The sequence below is a fragment of the Petaurus breviceps genome, unplaced genomic scaffold, assembly GCF_028583685.1.
Source record: "Petaurus breviceps papuanus isolate PSGF00001 unplaced genomic scaffold, PetGlider_PUasm1.0 90639, whole genome shotgun sequence".
Taxonomy (NCBI): domain Eukaryota; kingdom Metazoa; phylum Chordata; class Mammalia; order Diprotodontia; family Petauridae; genus Petaurus; species Petaurus breviceps.
Window position 1 is genome coordinate 7,313,133 of NW_027187296.1, and position 13,037 is coordinate 7,326,169.

The window sequence follows — 13,037 nt, forward strand, 5'->3', positions numbered from 1 at the left end:
CCCCCCCCAGCCAGCCCCCGCAGCCCGGGCCTCCCCCAGCGGCCGCCCCCCACCCCCGCCTGGGAGGAGCGCGCCTGGGCGGAGGGCTCTCCCGGCGGCGGCGAGAGGAGTTGGGCTCGCTGCGCCTTTAAAGAGAGCAGACTGCGGGCCGTGACGCACGCCTGGCCCGCCGCCAGCCCCCTCGCTCCTGCCAGGCTCACCGAGGAGAAAACCAACAACTTTTCTTTTGTGCGTGGGGCTACTTTTCTTCCTCCCTCCCCCTCCCCTCCACCTCCTCCTCTTCCTCCTCCTCCTCCTTCTGCTCTTGGGTCCTCCTTTGCCTTCCAAGATTTAAACGCTAATGGCGGATTAAAAGGCCCAGACGCCTTCGGCTTTAGAAGTCGGGTAAGGCCCTTCGCACGAAGACTTTTGTCTCTGGGGTTTTTGTTCAAACGTGGAAGGAGGGGGTGGGGTGGATTTTGCGCCCCCTGCGCTTGCTGCGCCATCCGGCTGTTGGGGGGAGGAGGGGAGGCGGGGAGAGAGGGGGAGGGGAGGGGGCCGTGCGGAGCGCAGCGAGTAAACAAGCAGGCCCGGGAGCGCGGCTTGGCTTGGCCACATCCGGGACTTGGCGCCCATTGGAGTAAGGGGGTGGGGGGCTGGCCTTTTCGCTTCGCCCCCTTGTAATGTCAGCGGGTTTTTGTTTAGGGCAAGGGTGTGTTTGTGTGTGTGCATACGTGTGTCCGCGTACGTGTGCTTCGGCCTGCGCGTTGAGCTGCCGAAGCAGGCCAGGAGACGGTTCTTTCTCCCTTGGGAGGCCTGGAGGTAGCAGAAAGAAATGGTCTCCAGAGGTGGGGAGCAGGCTAGCTTGAGTCGGGGCGGGGTTAGAGAGAAGACAGGTGGGAGTGAGGTCTGGAGAAGGGTTTCTGAAGGAGTGGTCACCAGCCTGAGAGGTCAAAGGGGAGTGTGTTGTTCATCTCATATCTTCCCCCAAGTCTTGTGGCTCTCTCCCAGAGGCCTGACTGGGCCGATAAAACACTTTAAAACCTTAGAAAATAGCTTCAGATTCAACCTTCTCCATTGCTCCCCAAGGCCTTTGGGCTTTCGGCCAAACTTCAAGCTTCAAAGAGAAGGTTAAGCTGTGTGTAAAAGGGGAGGGCCTGAGCCCAGATTTGCTGCTTTTTTTTCTTCCAGAAAGCCAGGTTACATGGAAGGGAACCCTTCCAAGAAGCCAGTCGGCTTGACTGCCTAACCCCAGAAGTCCAGCAAGACCCTACAGAACAGGGGCGGCCAGGTAGCACAGCAAGTAAGAGCACCGGCTCCAGTGTTGAGAAGACCTGGAGATCGAATCCCGGGCTCAGACACTTAGCACCCACCCAGAAACACCTGGCCGTGTAACCTTGAGCAAGTTACTTAGCCCCAATTGCTTAGGGGTGGCCAGGTGGCTCAGCGAGTAAGAGCACCGGCTCCAGAGTCGGGATGACCTGGAGATCGAATCCAGGGCTCAGACACTTAGCACCCACCCAGAAACACCTGGCCATGTAACCTTGAGCAAGTTACTTAACCCCAATTGCTTTTAAAAAAAAAAAAAAAAGACCCTACAGAACGGAGAGCCATCAGCTTGGCGCTGTCCAAGAATTAGCATCTCATTTTGTCTTCTCTTTTCTTGGGTCTCTTTTCCCTTCATGAACTCCTAGCCTCCAATACAGAGAGACACAGGTTTATCTTCTTTCTTTTTTCTTCCCCTTAGGAGAGATACCGAGTAAGCACACAATTCTTGTTCCTCTCTGTATTCTGGACAGATTTGTCCTTTATGACCCTATGGAGATTCTGACAAGGTGAAACCTTGATGTTCCTCTAACCCCACCTCCATATACATTGCTCTGAAGTTGCTGGAGGAACAAAGGAACAAGGGACTTTTTCTGCAGGTGTGTGTAATTGCTTCAGAGGTCATCTCAGTATACTTTTTGGAGGCAGATAGGGAATCTGGGACCCTTGTAGCTAAGGACAGATAGCATATGACTCACTTGAGTGATGTGACTGACAGTCCTAATTGTCAGAAACCTATCTAGGAAATCTCTTTGTCCTCAAGCCCTTTGATGAGAAGCTAACTTAAGGAGGTGATCTCTTTGAGTGGGCAGCCATGCCCTGGTGAGAGAAGGAGAATATTAGCAACATGTTAAAGAATGAGAAGTCCTGTGCATACAGGGAACCTTGGCCAACTATTCTGTGGTGTCAGAGGTTACTGCTTTAGGTATTATCTCAAGGTAAGTATGAAGTTTGAGTCAGGCATAAAGAAATAAATAACAATCTTCAAGGGAGTTGTTAGCTACCTGGGTGGAGAGACCTTGATCTCCAGTGGTCAACATGAATCCTTCTGATGTCTAATTTTCCTCTATCTGAGCATGTGGTTTGCATTAGCTACAGCCATAGGCATGGAGCTGAGTTTGGTTAACTCGTTGAACCACAGAGAAGTTTTGAGCCAGGGAGCCCAGCTGACTGGTGGGTAAGAAGCCTTCTTCCCTGCCTAGGGCTTGACTCTCATAGCACTGAGAGGGTTAAATATAAAAATGTGGGAGTAGGTCCTGCTAGGGAGGAGTGTAGTTGCTTTATCACAACTTTGGAAATGTGAAGTGGCTACTAGTCTTTAGTTAAAAGGCCAAAGGGACAGGAGCCCCTAGTAGGCTTCCTTTAGGCATCAAGGACCAGGAAAATTAAAAAAAAAAAAGCTGTAGGAACAAATGCTGAAGGTCATTCAGAACTGTGGAGTGGGACCTGACCTACCTGAGATCTCTGTAAAATGGCCTCAGGTTTTGTGAGTGAGGAGAATCACCCTGTTTTTCTGTGTCTCCATCTCCATGGCTGTGTCTTATGGGTGGGGCCTTCCTCAGATTTCAGAGGGAGGGTGGAGAGGATGGAGCTCTGGCTGAAATCCCTTGGGTTCCTAGCCAATGCCTTTTTAAAGTCATAGTACTCTCCTTGAGCTGATGGACTGGCTCTGCCATTCTAGGATAATTCATTAAACCCTGTTTTACTTAGGAAGTAGTAGTGGAATGGCTGACTTCAAGAGGTGAGGAATGCTCCTATATACACCTTAGATTAATGGGTCTTAGATCAAGAGTTGAAAAGTATCTAGAAGCCAGCTGGCACAACCTGTGAAGCACACAGGGATTGGGGGGAAAGGGGAAGACAGAACAAGTGGAGAGTGGTGCATATAACAAAAAAAACCATATTGGTTTTGCCAGCAAGGGCAGCCCTAAAGGGGAAATATAATGGCTGCTAGAGGGTATCTAAAAGTGGGGTAGGAGAGAAGCTCTACTTATTGCTGAGGATTAGTGACCTTAAAGGCTTTTTTCTATACAAACCTCAGGTTGTCAGTTGATAGAAATGCTTTCTTACGGGATCATAGGATTTAGAGCTGGAAAGAACTTTAGAAATTATGTAGTGAGAGGTGGTGTGACTTGACCAAGATTATAAAGTAGTAGTAGATAGTAGGTAACAGAGCCAAAATTTGAACCAGCTTTTCTGATTCCAAAGTCTCAGATTCTTGGAGTAGAAAGGATCTCAGAAGCCATTTAGTAAAACCTATATCTTAACACAAATCCCCTCTAGTGATGAACTGTTTTTGAAGGCCACCTGTGTCGGGGGACCCACTGATCCTTCCTAAAATGTGGTGGCTATAATTGAACACAATGCTATGTGATTTTGCCATTGTAGATTATAATAGGCTTTTCACAGTCCTACCACTGTATACCATGCCTTTCGTAGTGCAGTTTAAGATTACATTAGCTTCTTTGGTTGCCATGTTGTGTTCTTAACTCATATTGAGCTTAATGGCCTATAGTGAGTCCCTTAAAACATTCACATCTTTTTCAGATGAGCTATTGTCTAGACAACTCCTCCATCTTGTAGGTTGTGAGGTTGATGCTTGGAAGCAAAGTGTAAGACTTACATATATTAAATTGCATCTTACTTAATATGATAGAATTTTTAAAAACAGTTTATATTATCAAATTAGGGACCTTGGAAGGTACTCCATACTCCCGTTCTTCAACCCTTTAAATCAGATTTCTGTTTTTGCCACTCTGCTTTTCACTCTTTCTAGAGCAGTAGTTCTTTAGGGTTCACTTTTTTCATGGAATGTGAATAACAGTTTTGGCAGGATCATACTAATACTAGTAATACTTTTTCCTCAAATATTAAATATAAAATCATACATCAAAATAGCAATTCAAGAAAATAGGCCTGATTTTCTATATTTTGCTGCAGAATTAATTTCTCCATTTGACTTCACCCCTTTTATCTGGGTATTCTGGATTTCAGGCTCCTGGGACCAATATCTGGAGAGGCAACAGAATGGAATGGAAAAAGCACTTGACTTGACAGTCAGAAGACTTAGGTTTTAAGTCTAGGCTTCAACACTAATAGTAGTGTAATTCTGAGCAAGCCACTTAAACATCACTTTTTTCATCTGTTAAGTAGTAGTGGTGATACTTTTTTCCCATAAATTTGTGTTGAGAAAAGTGCTTTATAAACTTTAAAGTATGATATAAATGTGAGCTGCTGTTACAGATTCTTTCAGTGTCTTTCAAGTCCAAAAGCATTTGGCCAAATTTGTTTAGGAGACAGTTCTAGGGAGTGTAGTAGTGTGACCTTGGGCAATATTTTACCATCTAGACCTTTCTCCTTATCTATAAAATGATTACTAGTTGCTATATTAGGTGAGCTCTTAAGTTTCCTTTTAGTTCTAATGACACATAACTTTTACCCTTTGCTCCTTGGTCAGGAGTAGAAATGAAATCTATTTACAGATGTCTTTTTTTCCTAAGCTTTTGATCTCATCAGCAGGAAGGCAGATGATTGGTGAGAGAGTAAGGACATCCCTAAGCAGGGATGGGAATAATCCATGGATGAGTTTGGTCTCAAGAAGAAACATTGAGATTGGACTTTTGCCCCAGGGTGGGAATGAGCAGGGAAAGAAATTAGCTTTATTCCCCTTGCCAGAAAAGCAGGGCAGCCCCAATCTGAGCCAAGAGAGTACTTTTGTCTGGCCTCTGACCAGAGTATTTTCCCTTAGGATTCTAGCTATCTGTAAGACAACAAAACTTCACTAAACCCAGGGACAGACTAGCTATCATTTAAGGACTACCTAATAATCATGAGTAGATATCTTGCTCTGTGGTTAGAACTTATTAAATAATAGCAGCTTATGTTGATAAAATAATTTCACATCTGTGATTCTCAAAGCAGTTCTCCAGAGTAGGCAGTCACTTGGGCTCTCCCATAATTTCTTCATTCTCTATTCTCAAATCTAAAGTGAATCTAGTTTATCTCTAGGACTATCACAATGGCATAACATGGAATCAGGATGGGATTTTGTTGAAGGCCTGAATTGAGGTGCTGGAGCTTTGTGTGACCTTGTAAACTATAAAGCACTATAAATGTGATCATCCTCAGGAAGCACTTATATTTAAGTTGCTTATATTTAGCAAATATGTATTGCTAATATTAAGTATTGCTTCAGGTGTGTCTGTCTTCCTTCTTCAACTAGATTATAAATTCCCCTGAGTTAGAGATTGAATGGCACAAGGAGCAACTAGGTGGTGCAGTGGATGTGGATAGAGCTCTAGCCCTAGAGATCAGGAAGGCCTGAGTTCAAATCTGGTCTCAGACACTTAATAGCTGTGTGATCCTGGGCAACCCTGATTGCCTTAGTTTCCTCATCTGCAAAATGAGCTGGAGAAGGAAATGGCAAACCATTATCAGGATCTTTGCCAAGAAAACTCCAAATGGGGTCACAGAGTTGGACACAATTAAACAACAGCTTCTCCTTTCTGTTCATTGGAACTTGAGAATGATAGAAAATCCTCAGACCACTGATGCTAAGCACATGGACATGATGTGCCAATAACCTTAACCTTGCTGCCGTAGCTTCTCTCCAGAGGGTCAGAGTCACAGTGGGAAAAGGTCTGGTTTTAATCATTACTAGTTGTCAGTAAAATGGTAGTGTGAACACTGGTAGGCATATGAACTTTCAGAGGTTCTTCAGACTAGCCAGCATCTGCATTGACTGCTTTCTAGGGCTGCAAGCCGGCAGTGGGAAGGGGAGTTAGGGCAAAGAATTCCAGGACAAAACCCTACTCTAAGACTGTATGTGATTGATTTTGAATATCTAACACCTAATGTACCTTGTACATAGTTGGCATATAAATGCTGATTGTATTATAATTATGTATCATAGCTGTCTCTGTTGGTGGCTTATCTCTCTACTAAACTCTAGGGAGGCAGGAACCTTATCTTTATTTACCCTCCTTAGCAAAGTATTCTCTATACCTAATAGGTACTAAATAAATGTCTGTTAAATTCTAAATGTCCTAAGGAATCCCGTGTACTCTTGAAGGACTGGATTTATCCTTACTTAGTAGGGAGTCTTGGTTTTGACATACAATTCTAAGGTGAGGCATCTTGTTATAGTGAAAAGGATGCCACTTAGATTTGGAATTAGAACTTGGGTTTGAATTATAGCCGTCTTCATCCATGTTACCATGGACAGGTCACTTCTCTCTGGGCCTCCGTTTTCCTATCTTTATGTAAAATGAAGAGGTTGGATTATAAAGTCCCTTCTAGCTCTAAATCCTAGGTAACGTAGATTTTAGAAGACCTTTTAGGTTCTTCCACCCCAACTGATAGTATTGAAAACTTAGGATAGGAAAACTTCCCTGAAGACCTGCTTATGTCAATCAGGCAGGATTTTAGGATTGCAGGGAAGCCTTAGAATCTTGCCATCTTCTGCTTAAGGGGGAGATCTTCACAGAATATGATTATGGTCCACCCTAAAAAAGTTATCTTTTCCAAAGTATTTTAGAACTTGGATAGGAGATAAACATTGAATTTAGTCCAGCAGTCTTCTCTTGTAAGATTGTCAATGGTAATCTGCTTTAGGGCAGCAGTAGCAACTTCCCCAGTCTCTGGAAAAATTGTCTTATTACTTAGTATGTTGCCATGATTGAGCCTAAGCCATGGGTACAATTTGGATTGCTTGGGGACCTAGACAAAAAGTTTTTCTTTCTTTTTGTAACATATTGAGTTGACCTTACTTTCCAAACTCTAAACTGGTGATATTCTTCTCTTTAGGTTCCAGGTGTGGTGGGTTGACCGTTTGACATCGCCAGTATGGCTCTTCATGCAACCAGGGCAGCTGCACTCCTTTCTTGGGTAGGTGATTATTCCTTGCCATTGTCTCCCTGGTGTTTCTTCTTGGTGGGCAAAGGGATTCCTTTCTTTGTTCCAGTGTTTTGTGTTATCTAGAAGCTGGCTTTTCAGCTCTGCTAACCCTACTCTAGACTAAAATCAATATTGAAAGTTCATTTAATTTCTTCCATAGCCTTCACCCAGGAGCTCACTTTAACTACTATCTTTCTTCATGTACTTAAAGAGTTGTTAAATTTCCCCTAAATCATTGAAGTGAATTGACTTGTCTTCACCTTTCCTGATAAGAATCATTTAAAACGGGTGGCCAGGTAAGCACAGCGAGTAAGAGCACTGGCTCCAGTGTCGGGATGACCTGGGGATCGAATCCTGGGCTCAGACACTTAGCACCCACCCAGAAACACCTGGCCGTGTAACCTTGAGCAAGTTACTTAACCCCGATTGCTTAAAAAAAAAAAAAAAGAATCATTTAAAACCTCTAGTTCTGGTACCCCAGTAAGAATACCATCTGCACATGTCATAAGTAGCCATCCAGAGTTTGCTCAGAGTTCTCTAACAAGGGGAAGCCATCCATTCCTCTTTTGAATGGTTCTCATTTTTGAGTTTTTTCATTACATCAGACTGGAATCTGCCCCAGTAACTTCCACCTTGTCCCTAATTCTGTTCTCTTGCCAGACATAACTTATTTAATCTTTCTATGTGACAAACCTTCAAATACTGGAAAATGTTTTTTATGTAAGGGCCTTCCTCCAATTTGGATGATAAGTAATATATAATTAACATAAGCATCTCCACTCATTCTTTGTGAAGAAAAGATGACCACCTTGCTGTTCTTCACATAGAACATTCCCTCTCCTATCTTCCATGCCTTTGCATAAGCTCTCTCCAATTCCCCTCCCTCTGTACCTGAAATACACTCTTTCCTCACCTTTGCATCTTAGAATATCAAATTTCCTTCAAGTTCAGCCGGCGCCCAGAGGCCTTGAAACCTTTTTTTGATCTCAGCTTCTTGATGAAATTACCTGGTATTTTTTATGAGACATAGTGTCAGAGTGAATAGAAATGACTTCAGAGTCTGGAAGACCTGGTAAAATAGTCCCTCTTGACACAAAGTTGCTATTTGGACCTGGTCAAATAACTTAAGTTCTCAGTACCCTAAGGCAATCATCTACAACTATAAATGGCTGAGCACTTGCTGATCTGTAATGGAAAAAAAGTTTCTTTGCTGGGAATTCCCTCCACAAGGAAATCACAAGTCCGAATTCAAAATATGCTTTCTGTTTAAATGCCTTTTTCTCAATAGAAAGTAGGATCAGGGGAGAGATTTTGATTTTTGTCTTTATATCCTCGATAGTTAATGTTGCTGTTGTTCAGTCATTTTCAGTTGTGTTTGATTCTTTGTGATCTCATTTGGGGTTTTTTTGGCAAAAGTACTAGCTTGGTTTGCTATTTCCTTCTCCAGCTTATTTTATGGATGAGGAACCTGAAACAGACAGGGTTCAGTGACTTGCCCAGGGTCACACAGCTATTAAGTGTCTGAGGCCAGATTTGAACCTAGGAAGAGAGGGGTCTTCCTGTCTGCAGACCTGGCAGTCTATCCACTGTACCATCTAGCTGCTAGTTAATAGTAGGTGTTTGTTAAATGCTTGATGAATGATTGATTGATCAGCCATATCTCCCAGTTTTGTGCCATTTGAAAATTTATTGATTATGTTATCCATGCCTTTAGCCAAGTGGTTAAAAGGGCCAGGCAGTTCCCTGGAATATTCCCCTAGAAATGTTCCAAGTTGACATCAAACCATTAGTGACTCTTTGGCTCAGATCCTGAAACCAGTTCTTTTTTTTTTCTAATTAATTAATTATTTTTTTGCTTTTGTTGGAGGGGCAGTTGGGGTTAAGTGACTTGCCCAAGCCCAAGGTCACACAGCTACTATGTGTTAAGTGTCTGAAGCCAGATTTGAACTCAGGTCCTCCTGACTCCAGGGCCGGTGCTCTATTCACAGCACCACCTAGCTGCCCCTCTGAAACCAGTTCTTAATCTGCCTTAATATTACTGTTGAACCTACCTCTCTCTTGACTACTAGAAGAGCATGAGAGGATTTGGCAAATGCTTCACTAAAATTGTGGTAAACTGTTTAGAGCATCATCTTTTTTTTACTATTCTGTTAACCTTGCCAAAAAAAACAAAACCAAACCCAGTATTGTCTGGAGTGAGACCTATTCTTTGTGAAACCTTGTTGATTCTTAGTACTCTCTGCTTCCTTTTCTAATTGTTCACTAATGATTAAGGGAGGCAGTGGCTAGAAACAAAGCAGACTTTTGGGGAGGGATGGTATAAAAAGAGAAGAGAAGAAACAGTAGAAAATGGGGTAGAGGGAAATACACAGGAATCATAACTGTGAACGGGATGAGCTCACCCATAAAATAAAAGCGAATAGCAGAATGGATTAGAAACCAGAGGCCAACAACACGTGTATGAGAGACACCTGAAATAGAAAGACACATGCAGTTAAAATAAAGGAGTGGAGCAGATTGTAATGTGCTTCAGCTGAACTTAAAAAAAAAAAAGCAAGGGTAGCAGTCCTGTTCTTAGAGTGAAAAGCAAAACTAGATCTAATTAAAAGGGATGATCAGGGAAACTACCTTATGCTAAAAAGTGTCATGGACAATGAAGTAATATAAAAAATTTTTGTACCAAGTTTCTTTGATAAGCACTTCATTTCTCAAATATATACTGAGTATAAAATTGAGTCAAATTTATAAAAATAAGTCATTCCCCAGTTGATAAGTGGTCAAAGGATATAAACAGGCAATTTTCAGAGGAAGGAATTAAAGTTATTTACAGTCATATAAAAAAGTGCTCTGAAACATTATTGATTAGAGAAGGGCAAATTAAAACAACTATGTGGTACCACTTCACACCTATCAGAAATAGTGAATTTTGGAGGGTATGAGGGGAAAATAGGTACATTAAAGAACTGTTAATATAGTGAACTGGTGCAACCATTCTGGAGAACAATTTGGAATTCTGCCCAAAGGGCTATAAAACCACATATCCTTTGACCCAGCATTACCAGTACTACTTCTTTACCCCAGAAAGATTTTAAAAAAGGAAAAGGGTCTATATTTACGAATACACACATACTCGCACATCTCTTTTTGTGGTGGCAAAGAATTAGAAATCAAGAGGATGCTCATCAATCAGGGAATGGCTCAATAAGTTGTGACAGATGGTTGTGATGGAGTACTATTTTGGTATAAGAAATGAGAAGACAAATGTTTTCAGAAAAACATAGCAAGACCTATGTGAACTGATATGAATTGAGAAGAACTGGAAGGTCATTGTATACAGTAATGGCAATGTTATAATGATAATCAACTATGAAAGACTTGGTTACTCTGATCAATACCATGATCCAAGACAATTCCAAAGGACACAAGGTGAAAAAATGCTCTCCACCTCTATAGAGAGAGAGAACTGATGAATTCTTGAGTACAAATTGAAGAAAAAAATTTTCTCTTTCCTTTATTTTTCTTGCTTTTGGAAGGAAATATGTTATTCATGATTTTATGTGTATAATTGATATCATTTTGCCTTCCTTACTAATAGATAGTGGTGGGAGTGAAAGGGAGGAAGAGAATTTGGATTTTTTTTTTTTTGCTTTTTTGGGAGGGCAGTTGGGATTAAGTGACTTGCCCAAAGTCACACAGCTAGTAAGCATGTCAAGTGTCTGAGGCTGGATTTGAACTCAGGTCCTCCTGACTCCAGGGCCAGTGCCCTGAGAATTTGGAATTTAAATTGAGAAGAAAAAATGACTAAAAATAATAATTTTGAAAAAAAATTATTCTGAACTTAAATCACCCCAAAAAGGGCATTTCCGTGCACATAGCAAACCACAAAAGATGATTTTCTATGAAATTAAATCTCCATTTCATATGTCTTGTTTTTTTAAAAATACATATAATATATTCTGGACATTACTTTCAAAACTGCCCTGCTTATCAGTACTTCCTTTAGAACTTCTTTCATTTTTTTTCCATGTGCATTTAAAAAATGTTTTAATGGTTCTCTATCCCTTTGATTTTTCAAAGGTCATTTGATAGTGGCACAGCAGTCATATCGTCTCATTCTTTCATAACCTTAGGATCTAGTTCATCTGGACCTGGTGACTTGAATTCATTATGATTCTTCCTATCATCTCCTTGCTTATCTTGGGTTTCAACTCTCCATTGGCTATTTTTACTCTGGCCTTTATAGTCCAAAGATCATTTTCCTTGGCCATGACCATAGAAGCAGAGTAAGAGATGTACCCCTTTGATGTCTCTGTTATCATTGCTCCTTTCTTCTCTTCCCCAGTATTGCTGGGGGTTGGGAAAACCCTTATTTTGATGTTCTTCATCTTTTCTCAACCACAACTCATTCTGAGTTTTGGTGTTCCTGACAAAGTTCTTATAGAATCATGATTTTTTTATTCAATTTTATTTTCAGTTCTGAATTCTCTCCTTCCCACTGACCCTTTCCCCACCCATTGAGAAAACAAAATAACATTACCTGTTGCAAACATGTATAGTCAAACAAAACATCACATTAGTGATGTTCAAAAACACACAACGCTTCAGTCTGTACTCTGAGTTCATCATCTCTCCATCTCGAAGTGGGTAGCCTCATGAGTCCCTTGGAATTATGATTGATGACACACCTTTCTCTTTATCCTCTATAATCTGCCTTTGCATTTTCTGTCTTTTCAAAATCTAAGTGGTTTGATGGATTCCCTTTACATTTGTATAGGATCTCTTTGAATAATTTTTTCTTTTTCCTCTCTTTTTGGACCTTTTCTTATAACTTCACAGTCTTATTTTTGAGAGCTTTCTCTCCCTCCTGACTGTAGAATTTTAGTCCATGGAATTCTACCTGTTCTTTCTCTAATCCTTTAAAGTCAGCGATCCAAAAATTTAGGGTGCATCATACCATCCCCAGATTTCATTCTTTATCAAAAATAGTCATTTTCAGTTATCAGTGTTCCTAGCATTTCCCCCAAGGAATCAGTTCTTCCTTCTTGGTGAGAATTGGGTCTGGAATAATAGTTCTTGTTGGTTCCTCCATCTTTTAAAGAATGAAATTATCATTAAGGCAAACTAAGAAATCATTAGTTACTGTTTTTAGCAAAAGGAGGGCTGTAATAGGCATCAAAATAATTTAAATTCCTCTTAATTGCTATATAGGACTTCTATGCCAACCTTGTAATTGGTTTACTGAAGTCAGATTTGCAAATGTAGCTGTTAATGATGTCTTTTCCAAATATTTCCATCCTTGATTTCCGAAGATGGTGTTCTTGAGACCTATAAATCATGGCTTGCCACTTCAGTAGTATATAGTTCTATGAGGTAAGGACATACTTGTCCTTTAATGATATGGGAAGGGTAGAAATCAGTTATCCTTAGCTGTTCTGTAGAGAAGCCTACATGGCATTTATGTGTAAATTTGATGCTAGTTATTTCTCCATACCATTCCAGGAGGTAATTTTTTAAAATTAAATTTATTATTAATTATTATGAATTATGAAATAATTAATTTATAATACATGATAAATTCTAATAATAATTATTATTATTTGTCTTTATTACTTTGTTTGCTTTTAGTTTACAAGATTCAGTTCCACAATCCCTTGAGTTTGAAATTTTCTCCCCCCTAACCCCCCATGCCAGCATGCAATCAAGTATAGGATCTGCAAATACCTTCACATCAGGTATTAGTCAGGTTGTAAAGAAGGATTGTAACCTATGGAATGAGCAGTGGGAAAGAGGAAACAAAACCAAACAAGAAAAAGAAAGAGAGCAGGTAGTTTGCTTCA

General features: G+C 41.0%; 1 protein-coding gene across 9 annotated transcripts in view; it reads left to right on the top strand.

Annotated features, from left to right (window-relative positions):
* Nucleotides 1-13,037, top strand: part of NUMA1 (nuclear mitotic apparatus protein 1) — a 106,231-nt gene that overhangs the window by 46,795 nt on the left and 46,399 nt on the right. For 4 of the 9 annotated variants that reach the window (XM_069064686.1, XM_069064687.1, XM_069064691.1 and 1 more), the window contains one exon: nucleotides 7,111-7,191. In XM_069064686.1, coding sequence (XP_068920787.1) covers nucleotides 7,150-7,191 — 42 coding nt within the window. In that variant the 5' untranslated portion in view covers nucleotides 7,111-7,149. Of the gene's footprint in view, nucleotides 1-234; nucleotides 385-512; nucleotides 620-674; nucleotides 1,905-7,110; nucleotides 7,192-13,037 lie in introns of those variants that run through there. The other 5 variants (XM_069064684.1, XM_069064693.1, XM_069064690.1 and 2 more) reach the window with 4 other exon arrangements.